The sequence below is a fragment of the Trichosurus vulpecula genome, chromosome X, assembly GCF_011100635.1.
Source record: "Trichosurus vulpecula isolate mTriVul1 chromosome X, mTriVul1.pri, whole genome shotgun sequence".
Taxonomy (NCBI): domain Eukaryota; kingdom Metazoa; phylum Chordata; class Mammalia; order Diprotodontia; family Phalangeridae; genus Trichosurus; species Trichosurus vulpecula.
Window position 1 is genome coordinate 11219617 of NC_050582.1, and position 27177 is coordinate 11246793.

Sequence of the window (27177 nt, forward strand, 5' to 3'; positions counted from 1 at the left end):
GATCCTTTCACATGTAATGAATGGTCAACTACAGCCGTATGTTTATGCTGAGGACTACAATTCAATCTTATATGTAATTAAACTCCCTTTGGGAAGCACACACAAATAAAACACTTATGTGTCTCAGTTACAGCATGTTAAAAAAGAACAGGAGTTCTTCCTTCCATTTTGAGTTCCCTTCTCCCAGTTTACTTAATAACAAGGCTTCAATTCTATATCATGAAAAATAATTTTCTTAGATTTATCAAATAAGGTTGTAAAAATTGTCTGAGAAGTACAAAACAATGATAGCTTGACATAACCAAATTGCATTAAGTTCTTTCTATTTTTTGATCAGGATATATTTGCCCAACGTATATGTATATATGTGTGTGTGTGTAGTATATATAGTACATATATAGCTATATATACCATATGTACAGTGTATGTATGTATATAGAGCTATATATGTATGTGTATATATATATACACACATATATATAGTGTATGTAAGATGAATTAATTTATTATGGCTGAATAAATGTATGCAAGTGAAATAAAATAATTTAATAGGCAATGTGACACCAATATTAATGTTTGCTACAAGCTAGAGTAAATAGGACTATTTTCAAGTAAAGATTTCTCATTAACTACACGAGTTAGAAAATGAGTTTGCCTCCCCCACCACCCACACCTAATCCTTCTCTCCTTAAAGTTACCCATTCTAAACAGATTCAACCCCTCTATTTCCCTATACTACCACCCTAAGACCTGGGAAATGGCAGGACAGAATGGAAGCAACAAAATGCTAACTACCAGGTGTTCCATATATTATTCCCAAATAGCATTTCTGGAAAATGCCTACTGAAGTCTCAGGCTACTGGCTAATAGTTTAACTGAACAGCTGCACATTTTAATTGACTTATTTTAAAAACAGGCTACCAGTAATATAATGCTAAAAGGGCTAATATACACTCAAAATTTGCAAGGAGACTCCTGGGAAATAGTAGGTTTGATAGATGTTAACTTCAAGTAGGAAAGGAAACAAAAAAAAATCAATAATTTCTACAGAAAAAAATTCAGTACCAAATGAAAACTCCCCCCTACAACTTGAATTCCATTCCCCATCATCTTCTAACCAAACAGCTGAAGGACATATAAGAAGAGATATTGGCTGAAGATGCACTTATTGGAGATGTAGCCTACTAGGTTAGAGGGCCAGGAAGACCTGGATTCAAATCCTACTGTTGATAGGTAATAATGGTGTAGTTCTGGAAAAGTCCTCTAGCCTCTGACCTCCCTAAAACTCTAAGTTCCAGAGTAAGGTGCCATTGTATTCACGGGAGAAGTTTGCACAGTAGAAGTTTGCCATTTGGACCAAATCACCAGTCCACGCTAGACCGAACACAAAGTGCACATAGTGACTCCTAGGCTTCAGTATGGCCATTCTTACCACTCCACGGCACCCACGGCTTACAAAGTTCATGTGCTTTTCTGTGCAACTCTTCACAGAACAACAATAAACTGATAAATCAAGCAAGATAACAGGTATCCAAATATCACAGAAATGCAAGTGGTAAATGTTTCCAAGATTTCACCCATACAGCTGACATAATACGTTCAACAAGAGAATCCCACAAAAGAAATGAAAAATTTAGTTAAACCATCAGATGTGTCAAAATACAAAGATGAATAGCATCGTGCAAAATAACCTGACCTTGGATCAAAGCAGATAGTGAAGGCAGAGCTTTTCATTTTATGTCTACATCGATTTGGCATGTACCTTATCATACCATGCCTGTGACCCTAGGTTTTCAAAGTCCATTCTTGGAGGGAACATACCCTTCTGGCAGGCCCTACTACACCTGACTGCCTCTGAATATAAGACACATACACACCTGTCAAAAAATGTTGAAGTCTGGGGCAGCTAGGTGGCGCAGTGAGTAGAGCACTGGCCCTGGAGTCAGGAAGGCCTGAGTTCAAATATGACCTCAGACACTTACTAGCTGTGTGACCTTGGGCAAGTCACTTAACCCCAATTGCCCTGCCTTCCCCTCTCCAAAAAAAGATGTTGAAGTCCAAAAAGCTTGTCACCGGGGCAAGCTATTTTTTGAAGCTATAACTATGATTTATGAAACCATCTACTAAAGCTGTAATCAGGGTCAGTAAAGGAAGCACCCACACCAAGGAAAGGAGAGATCCTTGAGGTACTGAAGCAGGGATACACCATCTGACACAACAGGAACTTGGTGATGAGGATGGCCCAGCAAAGTCTCCTATTACACAGGGTGCACCTATTAGTGACTGCCTTAATTAAGGGGCAAGTTAACCTTGATATTTATGATAGAAAATCTCAGCTACTCACATGGTTGAAATCAGCTGGGAAGTAGCTTCAGATATTGCACATATCCATAACTATATTATCATCATATCTGCCTGAATGAGCCTTATTATGTTATAACTATGACATGACCGAACAAGCCAAAGTACATGTCCAATCCAAAATTAATAGAGAGCAAAGTTACCATCTGCTGGGATTGTTTTTGCCAGAAGAAATTCTAGCTTAATGGCTTGTATTAATACATTACAAGTAAAGAGAACATTTGCACCAGAAACAAGTTAATGAGTCTTGCAGCTCTCCACCTTTCTCCCTCTATACAAATGGGAGATCCGTGGATCAAAGAGGAACTTTCTTTAAAATGAACTTATTCTGTATTGACAGCACAATATAGAATAATGTTATTACTAATTTCCAATAGATGGGATAGAATATTACAACAAGAGAGTAAAAGGACTTTAGTTCTATATGTTCCTATTGTCTATCTCATTAGAATGGAAGCTCCTTGCAAGTAGTGATTACTCATTCACAAAATCTAACACAAGGCTTGGAACACAGCAGGGGCTTCTTAAATGCTACTTTGTTAAGAAACTTGGGAGGTTTGTTTTTTTTTTTAAGACAACTATGAAAAAGGAAGAAAACAGTGAGATATCAATTTGTTACCTAGGAGAAGCTCAAATACAAATGAATACTGAGCGACAGCCTGATTCTGCAACAGTAGCATCTAAACGACATCTCAATATAATTTTTTATAAACGTTGGGGAGAGGAAGAGGAAGCTGATTTTGCTCCTGCCGTCTACTTACACCAATAGATAGAACTTTTCAGAGTAAAAAGAACAGTAATAAAAGTCAGCAGAACAATGTCCATACAAAGCTGGATTACGTAAAAGGAAAAAATGTGTTAGTCTGAAAGGAACCCTCAGAAATGAGCCCGGGCTCCACTCATCCAAAGTTTCTAGTTGAAATTCCACACGAATGTATGCATTTGACATTTTGCATTTTATCCGAACAGTTAAACACAATCTTCTTGTAAAATGTCACAGGAATTGACCGACCATCACACCATGTCTTGCCACAAAACACAGTCTAGTAGAAGGCCTCTGCTGTGCAGGAGGGAGCCAGAAATCGCTCTCATGGGGGGCAGGGTACAGCTGAGAAGGAGTTAAGGCACTCACTTGCCCACAAGATTTCAGAGTGAATGAAAAGCAAAACCAGGCCTCCAATTGCCTATCTCCTGACTGCTAGTACAGTGTGCTTTCTATAACACACAAAAGTGGCATCATTTGATAACATTTCCCCTTTCAAGGGGAGAAAAAGAAATGCTCTTGAAGTATAATTTTGACCATTAAAACACCTGCTTTCAGACATAAAAGTCCCTTTATACTGGTTTTTTAGATTACCAAAATATTCTCTCTCAAATCTCTTTAGCTTTTCAAGGGAAAAAATTATTCAAAAGAGATAATTGGGCATTTTATGGCAGAAGCAATATCTTCCTGGGGCCCTGCCACAGAGATTGGGCGAGCTTTTCCTAAGGCCCTAATCCCAGAAGACAAGACAAGCTTTTCATTAAAAAGTATGGAAGCCCTCTTCAGAACTGAAGTAGCCAGAGGCTAACGCTCTAACTACTCATGGGCCTTCCTGGTCTGCTAAGTAGAAGACACCAAAGAAACTCCTCTCTCGGGCTTCTGAGCTGGCCACCAACACAGCCAAGAGGGAGGTAGGACAACTCAATAGATGCAATACCTTAGCCTCAGTGTCCTTTCTGGGCTCTGGCTAAGAAAGTGTCCTTCTCTTAACTGTAAGATGGTCCAGGGGTGTCTCATTTCATTCCAATTCTGAACGTGAAGCTCCAGGATCTAGCTTACAATCCCTTTGGAATGATCTTTCATCAGGGTTCACATCCAAAACACAAGGAAATTTGCAGCACCATGAATAAATGCATTGAGGCATAGCTATGATTTTTTCCCAAACTATTTACTGCTAAAACTAAATTACTTTCTCAATTTTTATATTTAATCAATGACTTCCTTACCTCATGCTTAAATTTCTATATAAATCTGCTGTCATACTACATAATCAATACATACATGTGCAATGTAATTTTGTGCACATATAATTACAAACTAATCGCTACTAGTGTTTTCTCCTCCACTAAGCACTTAGCCCAAGGCCCCTTATTCTACAGCACTTCTTTTCACTTTTGTATTTGGCCTGGAGGAATAGAGGTGGAGATGAAGACCCCCTGAATCATTTGCAAATTAACTGAAATGAAATGAAAGCAAGAACAATAAATACTTTTTAAACTTATTCAATGGACCCAAGAGCCGGTGATGAGCAAGGCATGGTCTTCCCCTCTGAGGAGACAAAAAAGATAGAATGTGGATCTAGTTTTGAAGGAAATAACTTAATGCTCTATTCAATACAACAAACACTCGAGAACCTATTATATGTTTGAGGCACACTTCTCAGAAATGGGGATTCAAAACCAAACATTAAATAGAACCTACATTCCAGGAGTTAACATTCAACTGTGCATGGGTTGGGGGGAGGACTGAAAATGCTGATACATAAAAATATTAGGAAAGGTGGGATAGAAAAAATGCTAAAAAAAAACCTAGAAAACCAGCAGATGAGTTATGCAAAGGAAAGGACCTGCGCTCAACTTGAAGACAAAGATTCTGGGACATATAAAGAAAGTGAAAGTATATTCCAGATATGGCTTTGTCTGTGGAAATAGAAAGAGAAAGGAAGCAGAATATGGAGATCAGTTAATAGAGAGTTCAATATGGCTGGAATGTGGAGTTCATGTAGAGGAGTAATATTAAATAATGCCTTGGAAGGTAGGTAGAGGCCAGACTGCAGAGCTTGTATTTTATCCTAGAAGCAATAGGGAGTCATCAAATATTTTTTAGCAGAACAGTATTAATCAAACCTATGCCTCAGGAAAATTATTTTGCCAACTTTGTGGAAGACTAGAAGTAGGGAAATCAATCAGGAACTACTATAGTAGCCCAATTAAAAGGCAATGAAGGCCTAAATTAAACTAGTGTTTATATAAGAAAAGAGAAGGGGATGGATGCAAGGGACATTATGAAGGAGAACTGGTAAAATTGGCAAGAGACTAGACTTGAGGGATGAGGGAGAATGAACAATTAAGGATGACTACAAAGTTTCAGATCTGGGTGAATGGAAGAACATTAATGTTATGTCACAGAAGCTACAGGGGGCCTCTTATTGAAGGATATGCACTTGGCTGAAATGACATAGCGACTGCTGATTGGTCCTCAGTGACTAATCTTGTGTTGTGTGGCATTGCATCAAAGATGGTTGGTTATGGGGGGAACGGACTCCTGTCCAAAAACGTTGTTGCTAGGTAGTCTAGAAGAGTGAGGCTTTACACCATTGAGCCCACTCCCTCTGAGGCCCTATTGCGAGTAATTTCTCTACCTTATGCTTTCCTTAAAGGGAGGTTGAGGGAGAGGGAGCATTTTTCCAACCTCCCCATTTCCCTCAGCAACAACAGTGACTATAACAGCAACAAGTGCCTGTCTCAGTGAGACAGATGTCACAGCCATTGGCTTCTGATTTTGTTTCACTTCCTGAGCAAAGGTCATCATTTGGTGTTCCTAAGAAATGGATTTTTTCCAGCTTTGGTCATAATCTTATGGTCTGGGAGGTTCAGAATTTTTCAGCCAGATACCAGACAATCAAAGGGAAAAGAACTGCACAGAGGAAAAGACTGGTACTGTCAGATCATCCTGTTACTAATCTACTCAAGAAAGTGCAGGCCATGGCCAAGCTAGCCAGATGATGAGAACCTTCAGAGTTGCTCAGGCAATCTATGTATAAGGGGAATGAGAAAGTAAAATAGCAATACTTCAGTCCTCCCAGAAGAGAAAAATATATACAATGGGTTATTGGTTTATGTTGCTAGTATTTGTGAAAGGATACTTATGAACCTTTTGTATTTCAAGTCTTTTGTGGTAGAAGCAAGAAAATGATATCATATACATGAAATTAATATTTTACACTGAGAACCTTTTCTAGAAGGGACCCTGTTACCAGTGCTTTGGGAAAAGCCTAGACAGAAGCTATAATTTGAGTTTGGAGATTACCCAGGGGACATGATGAACTTGAAAGTTAAGCAAAGCATCACCTCTACCTCCCCTGTGAGACCAGGATAAGAACTGCATAAGACAAGAAGCCATGAATGTGCTATGCTATGTACTGGTAGAGGACTATAGGCATATAGCCATGAATGAGATATAGGATTCATTGATATATTGAATCATCATCCTGCAAGACTGAGTCAGCCTTGATTCTCACCTAGACCTCATCATGGTATACCTACAGCAGAGTAGGCACTTAATAAATGTTTATTGACTACAGAAAGATGAGGAAAGACACTACCAACCTACTTAAAAATCCAAAGAAGGACAAAGGGATGTAGCTAATATTTAATAATAAATAATTTAATAATAAGTGTGGATAACTGCATAAATTGATCTTTTCTATGGCATAAATGTTTGAGAACGTAAATGATGGCTTCTTTTTCTTTTTTCTGACGTCCTCATTTTACGTTCATGATACTTTAATGAGGAACCTTCACTTCAAAGTTTTGAGACTGTTAAATTGAATAATTTATGCTAATTGATAACTATAAAGGTAACATAAGATTTATCTAAAATAATTAATAGTGATGAAGGCAACTTCTAAAAGGTCAATGGAAAGAGTGGAAAAGAAATGTTAATTAACACAAAAGATAAAAGTGAAGCTATGTAAAGAACAGACACATTTCACACAAACACAAAGGATTCCCTAATTGCCTTTAGTCTTAAATACTAAATGGCAGTGTTAGAATGAAGGAACTTTGTTTTCAATTGCTTCTATTTTCATCAATCAACAAGCACTTATTAAGCACTTACTATGTGCCATGGACAAAGAAAAAGCAAAAACAGTTGCTGCTCTCAAGGCACTTAAATTCTAACGGGATAAGCAACATACATAAATATGATCAAGCAATATATATTTACTAAGCAACTACTGGGTACCAGGCACTGTACTAAGCACTGAAGATACAAACACAAATGAAAAGAGAATCCTTGGACTAAGGAGTTTAGAATCTAAGAAAAGACAACACACAAAAGGAAGATGACAAGGGTAGAGGGTGGGGGGAGTACCCAAGGAGGTTCGAAAGTAGTACAGCTTGTGGGGAATAATGAGAGGAATGTCCTCAGCCCCCACCTGAAATGGAGGTTTCTGAACTCAAAGCTCTGCCTTTGAACTAGAGATCACACAAGATAAGTACACAACTGATAGAAGGTAAATTTAAAGGGGGTGGCACTAGCAGCTAGAAAGATCAGGAAAGGTTCCTTGTCTTAACAGATACCAGAAGTGAAACATTAACTACATGGTTCCAGCAAATGTTAAGATTGAGCAACTAACAGGGATCTTATAGGAATTTAAATGTTCACTCATTCATTTAAATGTTCATTTAAATGTTCAAATATGTGTGCACATGTCCATTTGTGTGAGTACATGCATGTCCCTGTGTGTATGTGTGTGCCTGTGCATGTATAATGCAAGACTGTTAGCAAGCAGGCTTTCAATAAGACCACAAAACTACTCTGAAAATGGCTTGAGTGTGAACAAAAAAAATTAAAAATACAAAACAATATGGAACTCAAAGTATGTTTTACCACAGTACCTACATAACAGTATGAAGACAGAATTATACAGTGAGATAACAAAACATTTAAATACAAACTATCTTTACCAGTTACATTTCTTACTGGCTTTACTTCAGACATCATGGAAGCCAGATAAGACTTAGACACTGGTCAGGGGCCATCTCTGATGAGGTTTTTGATATGTCTTACTACTTCCAGCTTGTTCATCCAAGCTGCACAGGATTCTGAACTGTACTAAATAATCCTGGTATATGAGGTGAGATTGAATGGATTGTGTACATCAAAAGCGAACAGGTTTTTGGGGACTCTGAGAATAAAGGAATTTGTCCCCATTGCTCCTGTTCCTACATTTAATGGAATACCTCCTACTCCTTGTCCCCAAATCGGAAGACAACTGTCATGTTCCACTTCTCCCCTCCTCCCCTCCTCATAAAGACTTCTCTTCTTCAGGGTAATAAATGATTTTAATAAAGTATTTTTATTAGGGCAGGACAGTACAGTAGGAATAGTCAGAAGGCAGAAGAACTGAGTTCAAGTTGAATATTTTATTACTTAATAACCATATGTATCTGGACAAGTCACAACTTCTTAGCTTCAGCAAAGCACTTTGTAAACTGCAAAATGTTATTAAAAAATCCATCCCTCATTATGTCACTTCTCTCCTCTTTCTTGATCTATTATCCAAATAGTTGAAAGAAAAAAATATTAACACTCATGAGATTTTGTATTAAAGGTGAGTTTAGATTTTCGTGAGAAGTTAATAACGTGTTTTAAAGTCCAAAAGAAAGAGGTATATAGCTGTTATTTTAAAATGTAATTACTGCTATATTTTAACAGAATGACTTCCCAAGACTGCAATAACATTTTGAGAATTCTCAAGATGCTACAGAAATAGAGAAGCCATTCTGTTAAAATACAGCACTAATTACTTTCTTTTAAACAACAGAGCTGTGTACACTGCCTTTCACTTGGTCCTCCCAGTGTGTTCAGGATGGCTAGTAGGTGGTGTCTAGTCCCTCAAAGAGTCTCTAGACACCAAGTACTGTACTTCATCATCACAGGCAGGGCTCTTAGACATCACCATTCCCTCATTTTCAAGATAAGGCCAAAAGAGGTAAAGTGATTAGGCAAGGGAGAAGGAAAACAGCCTCATTATTAAGAAAGAGAAGAAAACTTAGTCCTGTAAGTAGGGCCCCAAAGAAGATAGTTGAGGAGATATGCTTCTCTACTCCTGTGCAGAGATAGGGGGCCCATAGATACAGAATTTCACATTATTTTCAGGCTTTTTCAATGTACTGATATGCTTGGCTGATTTTTCTTTTCATCTTCCTCTTTTTCTTAAAAAAAAAGATGTTCTGTAGGACAGCACTCTGGGAGGACTGGGCCAAATTTAAGTGATATAAAAATAAAAGTTCTCAATTAAAATTTACTTTTAAAAAAAGAAAATATGGTTGTGATGAATCAAAAATAGGCCATATTTTGGTTCAAGTAATAAAGTCAGGGAGTAACTTAGACCTATACACAAATGCATCATATTTATAAAGCAGTGGGTAAAGAAAGTTAACATAACAAGTCAACAAGTATTTACTAAGCACTAAGTCCATGCCAAGCTTAGTGCTAGTGTATTTAAAGTAGGGGTACAAAGAAAGGCGAAAACATTCCCTGCCCTCAAAGGGCTCAAAGTCTAATGGGGGAACCAACATGGAAACAACTATGGACAAACATGATATAGACAGGACAAGTTGGAAGAAAACTCAAAGGGAGGGCATGAAGATTCAGGAGGACTAGAAAAGGCTTCATGATGAAGAAGGAGGGATTTTAGGTGGGAATTAGAAGAAACCAGGGAAGCCAGAAGGCAGAGAAGAGGAGGCCAAGTCTAGAATTTCTTTGGATGGGCTTACTTATAGGATCTGTAATGCCAGGGAGATTCTACAGATGTATATATATACACACACACACAGAGATATGTATGTATGTATATGTATATGTATATATATGTGTGTATATACATACAAAGATATAGATGATATAGATATAGATGTACTTGCTGAAATGAATCTACAACTGAAGAAAAAATCGAAAAGGGGGAAGGTGGTGGCACCATTACATCCCCTCAAACAGCTAGGGTTTAATGGGCAGGGCTGACATTTATTTTATCTTTTCTTGGCCAAAATAAAGGCCCTAGTTATTGAATCTTCACATAATCTTTATGTAAAGAAATAATTTTTTAAATGTGATTCTATAGTTGAAAGGAAATAACTTGCTACTTTAAATTTCTAACAGTGATGAAATGGCATCATATATGGAGATGATGGTTTATGACTTCAAAAGTGGCAAGAAGGAGCAAGGGCTCCCATGAGGAGCACAATGAGGAAAATCCCCAACATGGATTCTGTTACTGGCTGATTCTTGGCCTATCAATCAAAAGAGGCTGGGGATGACACATAGCCTCACTGCCAATGTTAGATACTCCAGTATGACAGTTTCCATCTCCCCTGCTATAATCCTAACAAATGATGTCCTTTATGATAGTTCTGACTAATAATTAGGAAGTGCCTATTAAGTGCTTTACAAATAAGGGTAGATCAACTGATTAAATCAATCAAACTATTGCATCCCACCTAAGGTAAGCGATCAAATGATATCCCTGGTACCTTAACCAAGTGGAGATGAGTCTAACTTGAATAAAATCAATCAAAGGTATTCCAAATAAGTGTAAAAAGATCTCGTCAATTAGCTATACCTGATAAGCCACCAGATGAAAATGGAAATTATACTGCACAGGGAAGAGTGTCAGGATTAATTTGCTTAGGAAAACTGTCCAGCCAATTTGGGCCCAAGAGAGATGTGAACTTGAACAAACATCTGGCATCAAAGTGGTGTGAGAGTTACCTTTGAGATGCAATCACTTGGGAAGGCTGGGGGTGAGGAGTGGGGCATGGTAGACAGGAGATGGACTCAGGCTACAGCTTTGGCCATCTCTCAACCATCACCATCACCATCCACACCTCATGTTAGCTGGAGGGAAATTTAAAATCTAGAGAAGTTCTCTCACTCCTATCAGAATTCTAGCAGCAACCACAGAACAGCTTAGCAGCAGTGTCTCCATGAATGCTCCTCACGCTCAGCAAAAAAAGGTAGAACTTACCTAAAAGGAACTTCTTGAGTATCCCAGGAAGGGGAGAAAAGGACTTCCCTTAACCAGGAGCTGTGAGTATCTCTTTGCAACATATGCTCTCTAAGTTTGAGCCCACTTTGCTCAGGATTCTGTATACACTTGAAGGACAGTGTGCTACAGACTTTGGAGGAAGGAGAAGATTTTACAACTACTTTTAACTCTTAGTAAATGCCCAATTCTAAAAGCTAATAAAGTCTGGCTGAATAATAAATAATCATGGGAATAGCATGGTGCTGGGGGCTCATGAGCTATATAGCTTTGGGAAAATATGGCCAATCTCTCAGGGCTCCCCCTAAGCCCAGAGGAAAACTAGTAGCCCCTCATTGGTCTAGGAGAATAATCAGAGTGGGAATAGGGAGAGGAGTTCCAGGGCCTGACTACATACAAATGCATGCACCAATACTATCAGTAGTTAATTTAGCATATAATCTGAATGGGAAAGGGTGACAAGAACTTGAAATTTTGTTTAGAGAAAGACGATTCCATCCTAGTTTATCACCAAAGTCCCAACTTATTACTACATCTTTAACTTTACAGACTAATTTCCATTAAGAACTCTGAGACTATCTCTTCTACAAAGGTCTGAGAGCGGACAGTGGCTTAACAGAACTGGGTATCCTTAGCACCACAAAATATGAGCAGGAAATTGCCAGGAAGATTTGTAGCAAGGCAGAAAGCAGATTCAATAGCTTTCTTTCCTTAATGGCTTTTAATCATTAGCTGCTTTGCAACATCTTTTTTTTTCTATTTTTAGTGTAATTTATTTATTACACACAGTTATCATCTGCCCCTTCTACTGCCAACCCCTCAACTAAACAATAAAAAATAAAGAATAAAACCCTCATTACAAATATGCATAGCTCAACAAAACAAATTCCTTCATTGGCCATGCTGAAAAATCTGTCTTGTCCTGCACTCTAAGTCCATCACACCTCTCAAGAAGGTGGGGGGCACCTAGGTGACCCAGTGAATACAGGACCAGTCCTGGAGTCAGGAGGACCTGAGTTCAAATCCGGCCTCAGACACTTGACACTTACTAGCTATGTGACCTTGGGCAAGTCACTTAACCCCAATGGCCTTGCCTTCCCCCCTCAAAGTTCCCTTAGCTTCCCACTAATCCCTCTGGCACTGTGCATTATGATTGCATGGATCAGAAGTCTAAAGTATTTCAAAGCTGTCATCATCATATAAATTGTTCTGCTAGTTCCGCATATTTCACTCTGCATCAATTTTTCCCAGCTGCTACTAAAGCTGTTCATTTTATAATTTGTAATAGTGCAATAATATTTCAGTACATACATACATATACACACACATATATATACATACACATACATGTCTAAATACACACACATGCATACCATAATTTGTTGAGCTATTCCCCAATATGTGGGCACTTTCTTAAGTTTCCAGTTCTTAATTAATTAATAAAAAGCTGCCATAAACATTTCTATCTATATCTACATATATATGTTTTTCCCCTACATCTTTGGGGCATGGGCTCAGTTGTGGTATCAATGGTTCAAAGGGCATGCACGGCTGTAACTTTGGGGGCATAGTACCACATTCCATTTTTACTGGCCCAGAATTCTCTCTCTCCTCATCTCTGCCTCCTGGCTTTCAAGTTCTAGCTAAAATCTCACCTTCTACAAGAAGCCTTTCCTAATCCCCCTTTATGCTAGCAACTTCTCTCGGTTGATGACAACCAATTTATTTTGTCTATATCTTGCCTGAACATAGTTATTTGCATGTGGCAGCTCGCATCAGACTGTGAACTCCCTGAAAGCAGGGATTGTCTTCTGCCTTACTATGGACCCTGAACATAGTGCCTGGCATACAGTAGGTACTTAATAAATGTTTATTTACTGATTGACTGACTAACGCACTGTTGATAGGGGTGTGGTTTATCCATTCTGCAGAGCAATTTGGAACTATCCCACCTCTAAATAACTACATTACAGAATCTCTGACTGTTACAGCACTACAAGGACTGTTCTCCAAAGAGATCCAAGAAAGTGGAAAAGGATTCCTATGTACAAAAGATGTGATAGTAGCTCCTTTTGTGGTGGTGGCAAAATGCCCATTCATTGGAGAATGGCTCAACAAATTAGAGCACTGTGAATTTAATGAGATAACGTTGCAAGAAATGACAAAAGGGATGATTTCAGAGAAACCTGAGAAGACTTTCATGAAACGATGCAGAATGAAGTCAGCAGAACCTAGAGAACAGGTGATATTATAAGAAAAACAACCTTCAAAGACTTAAGAACTCTGATCAATGCAATTCCAGAGGACCGATGATGAAGCATGCTATCTACTTTCTGACTGGAAGATAATGGATTCCAGATGGTAAATAAAGCATACTTTTGAGCACGTCAAATGCAGGAATTTATTTTGAGTATGCATGTCTGCTACAAGGGTTTTTGTTTTTTCATTTGGTGTGGGAGACCTCTTGGGAAGAAGAAAAAATATTGTTTGTTCCCTGAAAACAAAATAAAAAGAAAGAATAGAATAAAAAACCTGGCCTCTACACCGGGCTCTGCAACTTGTTTAGCTGTTTTCAATCATGTCTGACTCTTTGTGACCCCATCTGGTGTTTTCTTGGATACTGGAGCGGTTTGCCATTTCTTTCTCCAGTTCATTTTACAGATGGGGAAACCAAAACAAACAGGGTGAAATGGCTTGCCCAAGGTCACACAACCAGTAAGTGACTGAGGTCAGATTTGAACTCAGAAAGATGTATCATCTTCCTGACTCCAGGCCTGGCACTCTATCCACTGTGCCACCTAGCTGCCCTGCTACTTGCTACTTGGTACAAACTAAGGCAAATAACTTAGATGCTCTGAGCCTCAGTGTCTTTCATTATAAAATAAGGGGCTCAGACCTCAAAATTCCTTCCAGATCCAAATCTCTAATGCACTATACCTTTTACTTAGTGTTGCATTCTAAGTAGTGTATTATTTTTAAGCACATTGTTATCCTTTTCATCCCAAGTGCCTGGCCCTTCAGAAATGGTGCTGAATTGAACTGAAGCAGTACGTTAAATAAATGGCTAGATGGTCAACTGGGCTCCTAGATTTGGCTCCTGGACAGTCATGACTCTGTGTATACTGACCTAAAAATAGATATATAAATAAAACTCATACCTTCTTTGTTTTTTGATGAAGTCAATGCTCCTAAATGCTGTTTTTGTTTTTAATCATTAAAACCTGCTGTAGCTTTTGGAAATGAGATTCGAGCTCTTAATCAGGGTAAATGACAAGGACAGGTTGTGGTTTGAGGAGCCAGAGCTCTACCTTGATTCAAATCTTTCCATTTAGGAGACCCCATTCCCACTTTGCCCTTTTCCAGGAGGGATTAGCACCTGGCACCCTATACATGTGGAAGAAGGAGTTGGCAGATTCAATTTCAAAAGCGCATGATTTACATTATAAAAAGAGAAAAGAACTATTAAGAGCCACAAGCCTCTGGAGTCCTGCTGATGGGGTAATCAACTAAATAACACAGACTTATCCCTGCAGTACTATTTCCAAGAGCCATGATGGATGTGCACAGGCTGGGGGGTTAGGGGGTGGGGACTAGAGAAGTCATCTTTGACTCCATTTTTATGTCTAAGTAGACACTGGGCTGCCTATGAATCTACATTGATCTCTTTAGACTACTCCTTTTCTTCATCAGATTTGTTTCTCTTTAGATAGTCAGCATTTCATTAGGAACAGTCCAAGGAAGAATAGAAAACTTCTACCTTCTCCCCTACCCCCAGCTGATTTTCCACATAGACTTTAAATCCATGGGATTATGCCTGTTCTTATGAATCCTTTCAACTCCACTTTCTCAAAATCTAGGATGCATTTCAGACTATGCCCAGCTTTCCTTATCTCTATCACTAATTCTTTGATACAGTAGCTACTTTCTGATAAAATTACCACTAAATATACTTCAGAAATCAGTTCTTCCTTGTTGGTAACAATAACAAAGGAAACTAAAAGGGTACCCATGAATTAGGGAATGAGTGAAGAAATTACGGTATATGAATATAATAAAATAATGTTCTGTTCTAAGAAACTAAGAAAAGGGTGGGTAAAGAGAAACCTGGGAAGATTTGGAAGAAGTTCATTCAGAGGGAAGCAAGAAGAACCAGGAGGACATTTTTACAATAACAAAGACAGTGTAAAGACAAACAACCTTGAAAGATATAAGGACTCTAATCAATGCAGTTTCCAACCACAATTCCATAGCCCAGCTCTTGACAGGGTAGTGATGGATTCAAGATGAAGATATATATATTTTTGAACGCTGAAAATGTGAGAATTATTTTTTTGCTTGATTTACTCTATTTATTATGAGGATTTTGTTTTCCTTTTTTTCTTCTAAATGGAGGAAGGATGGGAGAGAAAAATAAATGCTTATTAACTGAAAAATAAGCAAACACATGAAAAGATAATTCTGTCCAGGAAAGGAGAAAGTCACTTTCCAACCACACTCATTTAGTGTCCAATCACATTAGATGCCAGTGCGCACAATGAATAATGCCAGAATCCAGCTCTCAAATTAGATTTAAGACTTTTTTAATAAAAAAATACTTTGCTAATAATTGTGCAGTAGAATCCCATACAAATTTTTCTGAGGGTCTGAAAGGGCACGAAATTTCTAGGGCTATGTAACAGCAAACAATCACAGTCTACACTCATTGCAGAATTTTTTAAAAAGCATGTCCTAGGAGCACATTTATAAGTATAGTTTCTAAACACTATGGATAACATCTCTCTAATTTAATAAGGTATAGCTGAACTAAAGTCACCTAAACTTTTGTATTAATTACACTGGTGCCAATAGTAGTTTACAAAGTACCCTTGAAGGAAGAGACAATATTGTTGGTAGACTGAAGACTTATGTTACTTGAGAAAGGAAAATTCACTCTTCTGTCTACTTAAAGAAAAAATGGTTACTGCTATCTGCTGCTAGAAAAAAAAATATAAGAAATGCAGTGTTGTATTTTCTCCCATCACCTAATCAATTCTTAAAAACTTAAATAATTTAACAATAACAAATGATAGAACATGACAGAACATCCCTCAATGGATGAACTGCACTTAAGACCACGGGGCACACAAAACCATACTAATGCCTTTAGGAGAGAAATAATCACCAAGGTGTTGTTTATCAGATGAGCTATTTCCTAAAAACAACTGGGAAAAGGCAATTTTCATCTTCAGCCTACATAACCACCAAGCAATAGTTTTTAGGCTCGTCTACATGAAGGTCTACCACGAAACTGGAACTGAAGAGTTGATTAAATCCAGTCATTCTATCCAATGAGTTAGGAAGATTCCAGAAGTCTAAGGATGGCACAAAGAAAATTTGTACTTTTTGGATCAATAATAAGCCCAAGTGTTACATTCAAAATAACCTCTGACATTTCCTAAGGTTGAATACTTTACATCATAAATGAAATGATCAGCTTTTATAATAACAGAGTTTTACTTTCAACAGTGCATCCTATTTTAATGGTTCCAAAATAATGCTGGAAATATGCCGAATGATGAATTTAATACAAGTGAATATGCTACATTAGAAAAGGCAAAACCCACCTGTAATTGCAAGGCTTCATGGTTTTCCAGTCCTTCCACAATCGGTGAAAATCGTTCTTTATTGTTTCTTTCTGCTGCTGTAGTGATAGCTCCTAAAAGTTTGTCTAGACTGATGGGGAAAATAATAATAAAAACAACAAAAAGGATAAAAAATATTGCATTATCAGATTATCAAAATGGCTTTCCGATTTCAGTCTTCTGTTTTCTTTCCCTTTGCTTATATTTGTAAACCCCATTTCTGCTTTAAAAATGTGTTACGGTGACACATTTCTAGTAAAATACAACTGATTAAATTTTAAATTATGACTACCTCCTCAAATAGAAAATGAGATCAAATAAATACCTTTGGGGAAAGTCCTTAATGATGCTAATATACTCATATTTACGTGATAAATATTTAATCCCAAACATTTCCTTCTTTATCTTATTTCTTACACCTAAGTGAAATTAACATCTATTTAACAACAAATTTAACACAACAGGACACCTATTGTTGATACTAGTTAATGCCAATAGGAATAGCTCATGTTTTATGAATGAGCTCTTTGAAAACGTCAACATGGAAAACAAAAAGCAATGCTAACAATATTGACACTCTTTTACCATGAAACAGAAAATAATACCTAGCATGCAAGCTCAGAGAAGAAAAAAACACACCTATTATTAGTCTAATACGGATCAAATTATCTCAACAAAAATTAGCTTCCTACCATGATTTAATCTTTGACAGTTATAATTTATCAAATTGAGTACTTAAATTGTAACATTTTATCCCTTTTTAAAGACAATTTGCTTTCATGCAGCCTATTATTCTTCCCAAAAGATTTCTGAAATTAGTACCAAATGACATCAAATTATTTTAGGATAGGTTCTCTTTTAAAGACTAATAAAACCCTGATACATTAAGAGGACACTCCTTTGTCAGGCAGAATCTGCCATTTTATACTGTGATACTGTTCTGACGTAAAATACTATTAAGTCTGAGATCATGGTTTACCATCTGCTCCTTAAAGTTTTGGTTTCTCCTAAGCCAGAAACCATCGACCTTAAAACATTTCACCATTACTTTTTGCCAACACAGGCGGAAGAATAGCGGTTTTCTTGTACCACTTTCAAACCTGGTAATTACACACATGACAAGTAAGGAACACCCAAAGCAAGAGTGAGATGTGGTAATGTGGGACAGCTAGCTTGACCATCTAACATAAATTGGAATCTGCAAAGGGCCACAAAGGGTCCAGAAGTTTGAAGTTTCAGTTTGTGTATTTGGTGGAAATTTCAATTCACAGCCTGGAAGCCCCCATACAAAAGATGCTAACGATTTCTAGTACTGGCTGGAATGCCTGATTCTAGGTAGACATTTGGTACAATGAGCTCAAAACCAACTTCGTTAAGTAGGTAAGGAGGCACAGGCTTTTCCTTCATATATGTTATGTCAAATCTGCACTGGGCTTTCAGACTAGACACAGCCCAAGTTTGTAAGTATATGAGCCTAGAGCAAATTAGTGATTTAGTGGAGAGGAAACAAGATCCAGCTCCCTAACTCCTAACCCTAACCCTTCTTTTGCTACTATATAAAGAAAACAAGGAATCAACAAAAGAAAACAAAACCACCTAATCTAATGAACAGGTGAACAATCTGTTTTTGTTTTCCATTTTTCTTTCAATTGGCTGTTTGGCATTCAGTAGGCACGAATAATGTGTTTTCTTTGGAAATCTCACTTTCAATAAGAGCTTCACCATTCGGATTGGATCTTTAACATTCTACTAACAAAGAAAAGATCACTGTTAAAATGTAAAATAGGTGAGATAAGTGTTATCCACAAATTCCCTAAAGTTTTGCAGTGTTTTCAATTGAAGTCTTTTACGTAATAGAAAAACATAGTTTTAATTAATTTTGCAAGGTTTTTCTTCTGAGAAGCAAACATAATACAATGTTACTCACATATTATCTTCTCCAACAATGCATATAGCAGAAAGTATTTTTACTATTTCCGTCATCATATTGGGCTGCCTCGGGTCAATTGCCCTTGCTAGCAATAAAAGGCTTCTTTCATCACCTAGAATTCTTTGCAACCCAAACTATTAAAAAAGGAGAAAAATAGCAGTAAGTTAAGGGGGATGTAGATCAGTGTGCACTCATTATTTTTATAGAGAGAACATATTTAAGCCAAAAAATAAACCTATTGTATTTCATGATACCTCCAAAAGGGAACTGTGAAATAACTATGCTCTTTTACCCAAAATAGTTCACAGGATTGAAGCTTTAGATCTAGAAGGAATCCTTAGAAGGCAGTGAATCCAATCCCCTCATTTTACATACGAGGAGACTGAAGCACAGAGAAGTTGAGGGCCTTGCACCAGGTCACACAACTAGTAAATATCTGAGTCAGGATTTGAACTCAGATCTCCCTGATTCCACCAAGTCATGTTATCTCCTGGAATTTATTATTACCATTTTTATTTGAAAGGCCACATCTTCTACCCCTACCATTCAGGTACGATCTCCATTAAACTGCTCTAATAATCACAAATAATTTGTAGTTATATGGGACCAAGTAGTATTCCTGCCTCAAAGAACTAGTAAAGCAGATGTATACTGATAAGAATTTTTAGAAGTCATTATGCTCATGTCATAGAGTATGCCAGTGGATGTCTGGAATTCAAAGTTAAAATCATCAGTAAGAAACACAGTAAAATGTTGAAAATGGAATGTTTAGATATTCACTAGTTGGGGAATGGCTAAATAAATTATGGCATATGAATGCAATGAAATACAGTTTTACTATAAGACATAACCAGAAGGAAAGATCTAGAGAAACGTGGGAAGGTTTGGGTAACAGAGTGAAGTAAGCGGAACTAGGAGAGCAATTTACACATTCACATTACAACACTGGGAGAATGGCGTGTAGTGATAGCAATGGATAGAAAAAAGAAAAATGAGAATCAATGAAACATTCAAAATATACATAGAAAAGAAAAGAAGAACTTTCAGAAGGAGTCATAGACAAGAAGAATGGTATTAGAACTACCATATTAAAGTGAAACCACAAAAAATAATTTTTGTACATTGATTATTCATGGTTTCATATGTCATCCTCTTTCTGTCTTTATATACAGAAATGTTCATGTTTGTTGAGGACTGATAAGTTCATAATAAAAAGAATTATTAAAAAAGAAATTGAAAGGCTGTTTTGTATAGTATACATTAACCGAAGAAGCAATAAAGTGCATGTATCTTCCCATAATTCTAAATTAATGCTAAAATAATGCTAAAAACTATGAAATGCAAAGAAATAACTCCTGGGTTTTCTCAAGCACCACAGCTAACTAGGCTTCATTTCTTAGGCATAACTGTATATGTATATTTTTTCAAGAAGATTCTCCAAAAGTATGGTTGTCATAAGACTGAAGATGTAATTTTTTGAAAATCTGTTCCACAAAATAGGTTTAAGGCTTCACATACAATGCCATGCTTCTCAGAAGCCAATGTTGGGCTGTGAAGCACAATTGTCATCAGAGTCTAACTTTTACTACTAAAACTCTAAGCACTGCAGTGTTCAGCAACCACACTTTTGGAGAAGTAAGGAACTAGAGAAAGTAAAAACAGGAAATGGAGAAGGCAAGTAGCAAGAGAGAAGGCAGAGTAAGCAGGACGATGCAGGTTGAAAAGCACAGGTCAAAATGAATGTGTCACTGGCAGTTACTGAAGTGAAAGTAAGTGTTTTAAAGAAAATCTCAATTCAGAAAGAAAAACACTTAATTTTCCAATGATTTATGCTTTCAATAGTATAAGCATAATCCAAAAAGGTGACATTTAAATTGCTGATTGACAAACTACAACTTCACATTGCAATATAAATCATAACATGACATAATGAAGAAAATCCAAGCAGTTTCTTAGGGTATCATCACAATAGGTCCTGGCTCAATGAAAAGCATTTTTATATGACCAAGATGCTTTAATATTACTTAGGTGAATCGTACAACATAGGGATGCAGCATGTATGTTCTGTTGCCCTCAAAGATCAATCTTTCACATAAGGAAATTCCTTACTGTCTCTCTTCCTACAATCTCAGGTTCACAGGATAATTTACAGCTGGAATGGAGTCCAATCCCCTCATTTAGAGGGCAGCTAGGTGGCACAGTGGATAGATCAATTGGAATCAGGAAGACTAGAGTTCGAATCCAGTCCTGGACACCAGCTGTATGATTCTTGGCAAGCTCGTCTGCAAAATGGGGATAATAATAGCCCTTAGCCCTCAGGACTGCTGTGCCAAAGCAGTGCCTGGCACATGCTAAGTGCTATACAAATGAGAGCTATTATTATCAGTTTATTATTTTATTTTATTATTTTAATTATTTTATTATCATATTACAATATTGTAATATAACAGTTTACTGTCATTTTATTATATCATTATTATCACCAGTAATATTATTATTATTAATGAGGAAACTGAGGCCCATAGAGATGAAATGACTTACACAAGGTCGGTGACAGGTCAAACTCTGGACCTGGAGTCAGGAAGTTGTTATTTCATTCATTTATGAAAACCATTTCTTAAAGATGTTTTGAGCCAGACCGGAAATGTCATTGGTTTAGGGAATTCCCAGTGAGGAGATGCCCTCTACCAGTTCTAGGCAACAGCTGCCTTAGAGAGCTGCCTGAGGCACTGACAAGCTGAGTGACCTCCTCAGGGTCACATGAACAACACAGGTCTGAAGGAGGACTTGAATCCATGTCGGCCTGAAAGTCTCAACTAGCTCTCTATCCACTATAGCATTCTGCCTTTGGGGGGAGCATGGGGGATGGCAAGGAAAACAGGCACACAGGAAAGGCAGGCATTGGTTGAACATTGCATCACTGTAAGGAATATATGCATCAAAGATCTAAAAGATCGATTTGAGTATCTGAATTAAAACAAAATTGATTTATTAACTGAGCACATAGTAACTGGGAAAACAGTAGAATGCCTCAACTTAAAATGGATTCCACTTGGCATCACCTCAGACAAAGGAATGTTTCTATAAAACGTTCAAACTATAAGGAAAGCCCATACGTCAACATAACTTTTTAAGGGGAACAAAGTTCCTGAAAGGGACATGGCACTAATTTTCTGATATGAATAACTTCTATTGATTAAAACTATCCAGAAAACCTAAAGAGTGGATAGGTTTGGCAATAGTCAGCACAAGTGATGGAAAACAGACCTCTCTGTCCAGATTTCCTTGCCCAAGAAGAATGGATTTTTAATGTAATCAGCTACTAGCTGAACACGCAGGAACAAGGGCACCCAAACAGACACAGAGTGGTGCTTTCTTTATCATGAATTTAGACATGACTGTACCAAAACACACAGTACAGTTGAGTAAACTATTTGGGAATCATGACAGGCCTCCCGGAAAAGGCTACAAGGAAGATCAAGCAGCGTTTTGCTACCACCCAGGGTTATGAAAGGTCCATTAGTAACCAATCAGTAGAGAAATTCTGTGCTTAGTTGGGATTTCTTGTATCTTTCCAACTGTCTTTGTTGGCAGACTGGTCTTAATGCTTGTGAAAAAAATCTTTGCTTTTTATGAACACTGCTTACAGATTATTTAAATGGACTATCTTATTGCATTAGTTATTAATAGTTATATTTCACACTTGGCAAGTTCATTGTTATCACTACAATTATTTATTTCTATTAAGTATTTTGAGATTATTAAAACACCATCTGAAGGGAATTAAGTAATTAAATGAATTAGTCAATGATATTTCACCTATAGGCATAGAGAGCAAATAGTTTCCAAGCCAATAACTCTAAAATGGCCTGTGGAAAAAGAAACAAATTATATTTCTCTTTCAAACTACTAAAAGTCTAGACTATTTTCAAACAGACAAATATTTCTTTTAAATTCATTAAGCAATGAAAATGTAATTTGCATTGGACATACACGTGCAATCACTATTCGCTCCACTTCCTCCCTCCCCAAATCTTCTGGAAATTTCTTTCCAAGCAAGGTCCCATTAACTCACTGCCATCAATTTAACATCTGAAACAGGGAAGTATTAAAGCAGCAATGGTCCTGACAAATGAGCCAACAGAAAATATAAGGATCCATAAACTTTGATTTGCTTCTCCCCATCCTCTACCCTCCCCCCCCACCTCATGAAGTCATAAACAAAAATCAGGGTCTAGAAATATTACTGGCTATACATTTTATTTTCCACAAATATTAACTCATTACTATAAAAAGGATTATCTAAAATGAGAGCAGCATAGATCCATTTTTTGTATGCCACTTGATAACATATGTCCTTTAAAAACAAAACATTAATTACATTTTAGTCAAAGCATAACTTTATAAAGGGAGAAATCTAAATTAAATTTGTAATGAAGCACAGTACACAGGACCCTTTTATAAGGTAACTATATCTGTACATATTGGTATGTCTCAAAATGCTTTAAGGAAGACACATCAAGAGAGACAGTGGCAGATGTAAATTCATCTTACCTTGTTATTCATAAAGGCTTTCAGGCATTGAATAAGCTTATGCTGATTCTTCTTGTCAATACTTTCTTGCCTAAATATAAAAAAAGAAATATGTCATACTGCTTTTTAAAAAATTCTCTATTTATAATTTTTAAAAATACGTTTTCTTACTGTTTCTTATCCAGAAGCTTCTCTAGTAGATCCAACAAGACTCCAAGGCCTTCATGGCCAAAGTTGTTAACCCAGCTGTAAGACAAACAAAACCAAACAGTAAACAACCTCATACAGAAATAACAACTTGAAACAAAGTCAGGATTTTAAATGACAGGATGTTGAATTATGCTTGAGTATTTTTCCACCTTCATTTTATATCCAGTCTTAAGATAACATTTTTATAGATTAGTAAATCTAAAATATTCTCATTAAAAAGTACCAAGAGAGTGTCTTAATTTTTTTTCAAACACATAGCTAAGTAAGGGTTTTAAAATTGAAATTATATCACTTTGAAAAATTTGAAAATTATGTTACGAAAGGCACTGGAAAATAATGATACTAGCAAAATATACACATGAAAATGATCCCAAGATAGTTGCATGAATACATAAAAAGGTATCATGTGGGGAACAATCACAAGAGATAAACATGTGAAAGCGGTTAAGGAGTAATACTTTTAAAAATAAATGAAATCTCTACAAATATATTTTTAGAATTACTTCTAAAGGATGGTACAGGCAAAAATGATTCATTTTATGAAATATTTAGTATTACCCAATACTACTCCTTTAAATTGTTCTAAATTATGCTGAAGCAGTTGCTGCAAGGCTAAATTTTAGGACTTTTTACATTTTAAGATTCTCTTCCATGTCTAATCAAAATAAAAAATAGAGACTTTTAAGAAATAAAACATTTTGTTTTGCCAACTCTGATTATTATAGAAATATAGAATGTAATAGCTGGTAGGAACCAAAGAACATCTAGTCCATCCCATACATTCAAAAATCACATCTAAAATATGCCTTCTGGAGGATCACCTAGCCTTTACTTGAAGACATCTATTAAAGAAGAACCTTCTAGTGCCCAATGAAGCCCATTTCACTTTTGGATATTCCTAAATGTCACCATGTTTGTTCATTTTTTAGATCATGTCTCTATTTATCCCTTTTTGATACCTTCTGCCTGCTTCTTGCACATTATGATTCATTACTGGGCTGAATCTCTCACTCTCCAACCCTCTACCTGGGTTCTAAGTCAGAACACTTGAGGGAGTAGAGATTGGGGGGGAGGGGCACCATACCCAATAGAAAAAAAGGATGGCTTCTACTGTAAAGATAGATAAGTTGAAAGATTTAAGAACCCTGATCAAGACAATGAATATTCATGATTTCAGAAGACCTGTGATAAATTATGCTACCCACTTCCTGACAGAGAGGTGATGGATTCAGGATGTACAACAAGACATATTTTAGATTTGGCCAATGTAGGAATTTGTTTTGGTTGTATATTTGTTAAATGGACTTTGTTTTTCTTTCTTTGTCAGTGGGAAGTAGGAGAATAAGAGAAAATAGATTTTTGTAAACTGAAAAAAAAATTGAAAATTTCTGTAGATGACATTATAGGAGGGAATTCACAAATAAATGAGACCATGGATACATATGAACATGTGAGAAGCATAGCACAATGGATAGAGGCCACATCTTGTCATCAGTATTACCTGGGCTCAAGTTATACATTTAACAAAGAATGGCAGTGTGAATTTGGTCAAGTCGCTTAACTGGAAGCTCCCTGCTTAGTCACAGGTTAGTACTACATATACATATAAATACATACACAGACACACACAATCAGTCTTTGAATCTGTGCCTTCCAATCCTATTCAACTCTTTTCCATGCCCTCTCAAAAGTTTCACACAGGGTGAACCCAACATACAGGAGACATTCCTTATTATTTCCCAATATCACCACAGTACCATCACAACACTATGGTTATTATCATGTGACCAGGCCATCTTCTTTTTCTAACATACAATTCTTTGACAACATCTTTTCCTTTACTGGAATTCCTCAATGGTTCTATGTTGCAGCCTCATCACATCTATTATATGCTTCTCCATCGCTCTCTACATTATATTTATTCTTAGTTCTTCAGAGGCACTGGTGACGCAGTTCTCACTGCCATATCATAATAGTAATAAAATGTTAGTATTGATAAGATGGGCCTTTGTTTTCATAGGAAACATGGAATCAGTAAAAAACCTTTGCAGTTTTTGGGAAGCAATCCAGTCTGCTTCCCTCCTCTTGTTCATCTCTGGGCCCACGTCATTACCTATCTATACTATCTATGGCAGATGGAGGTACCATAAAACAGTTTCCATAGGGTATTCATCCAAATAACTATGTGTTGAAAGAGGTAAACAAGCATTGTTCATTCACTTAGTCATTCTCATGCTGTTGGATAGGAAAAACTCCTGAATGACTCTAGCTCTCTTTGAAGAAGCTCTATAATGTTCTGGAGCTGATGCAAGCAGCAAAAGCTTAGCAAAAGCTTGTGGAATGAATCAGTGATTACTTATCGTGAATAAGATTTAGGACAAGGTATTTGAGATATTTCTAGCTCTACTAAGTGGCTTATGCTTAATTAGACAACACAATCAGATGAGAACAAAAAGCAGAGATGAAGCTGGGGCCTTTGGTAGGTCTGAAAGCCTAAGTGGAGACAGAAATAGACCTAAAGCAGGGTTGGTACTAGAGTCATTAGAACCGAAAACAGAATTTGAAGGAAAAAAGGTACAAGAGCAAGAGTTAGTTCACTAGAGGTTTTCTTGCTTCAACTATTCAGTTTACACAATTGTCATGATTGTAAAATTTTATTCCACTAAGAAACAGAGGTCAATAATATGTACATACACCAAAGATGACATGGAGACTCCTAAAGAACACAAGTCAAGTCGCCATTGTTGTTGTTCAAATGTTTCAGTCATGTCTGACTCTTTTGTGTCCCCATCTGGAGTTTTCTTGGCCAAGATACTAGAGTGGTTTGCCATTTCCTTCTCCAGCTCATTTTACAGTTGAGGAAAGTGAGCTAAACAGTAAAATTACTTGCCCAGGGTCATGGAGCTAGTAAGTGTCTGAGGCCAGATTTAAACTCAGGAAGATGAGTTCTGGCCAGTTTGGATACATCTTACCCAACACTGTACTGCTCAAACAAGGATGATGTAGCCAAGGAACTGGCAGGGGTATCCAGGACAATTCCTGCCAACTAGTTCCACAGGTCTAGGTACCTCCCACTTTCACATCCTACCAAATGTCTTCTGCTACGTAATAACAGAAAACTTCAAAAATGTCCCTTAGTAAATAATCCCTTCAAATACAGGAACAATAACTTATTTATAGTTTAATCTTTTAAGCTCAGAGCCTGGAACATAGTAGGTACTCAAATATTTGTTGAATTCATATAAGATAAGAAAAATTCATTTGGATTACATGAGATTGAAATATTTCACAGCAAAAAAAAAATTAACAGAATTAGAATAAACAGGCAAGCAGTAATTTGGGGGGGGAATCTTCATATCAAATGTCTCTGATATTTAGGGTTTGATATCTAAAATATCTTAAATATATATGTATATACATATATATGTAACTAACAGAAATAATTAAGAACAAAAGCCATTCCTCAGTAGATAGGTAATCAAAGGATATGAACAAATAGATCTTAAAAGAAATGTACATTATTAATCATATGAAAAAGTTGATTTTAGTACAAATCAAAAGCACCCTGAGATTAAATTTCATACCCAGTAAAATAGCAATGATAAAAAAAAAGAACAGTCAGTGTTGGAAGGATTATGGTAAGACAGGCACACTAATTCACCTGGCAAAGTTGTAAACTGGTCCGATCATTCCAAAAAACGAATTGGAA

At 36.8% G+C, this 27177-nt stretch overlaps 1 protein-coding gene across 3 annotated transcripts in view; it reads right to left on the reverse strand.

The window, feature by feature from the left end:
* The window catches only part of DIAPH2 (diaphanous related formin 2), an 856474-nt gene that overhangs the window by 612723 nt on the left and 216574 nt on the right, over positions 1-27177 (reverse strand). For all 3 annotated transcript variants that reach the window (XM_036740329.1, XM_036740331.1, XM_036740330.1), the window contains 4 exons: positions 23430-23504; positions 23280-23349; positions 18723-18859; positions 16778-16886 (listed from right to left, as the gene is read on the reverse strand). In XM_036740329.1, the coding sequence (XP_036596224.1) occupies positions 16778-16886; positions 18723-18859; positions 23280-23349; positions 23430-23504 (391 nt within the window). The remainder of the gene's footprint in view (positions 1-16777; positions 16887-18722; positions 18860-23279; positions 23350-23429; positions 23505-27177) is intronic.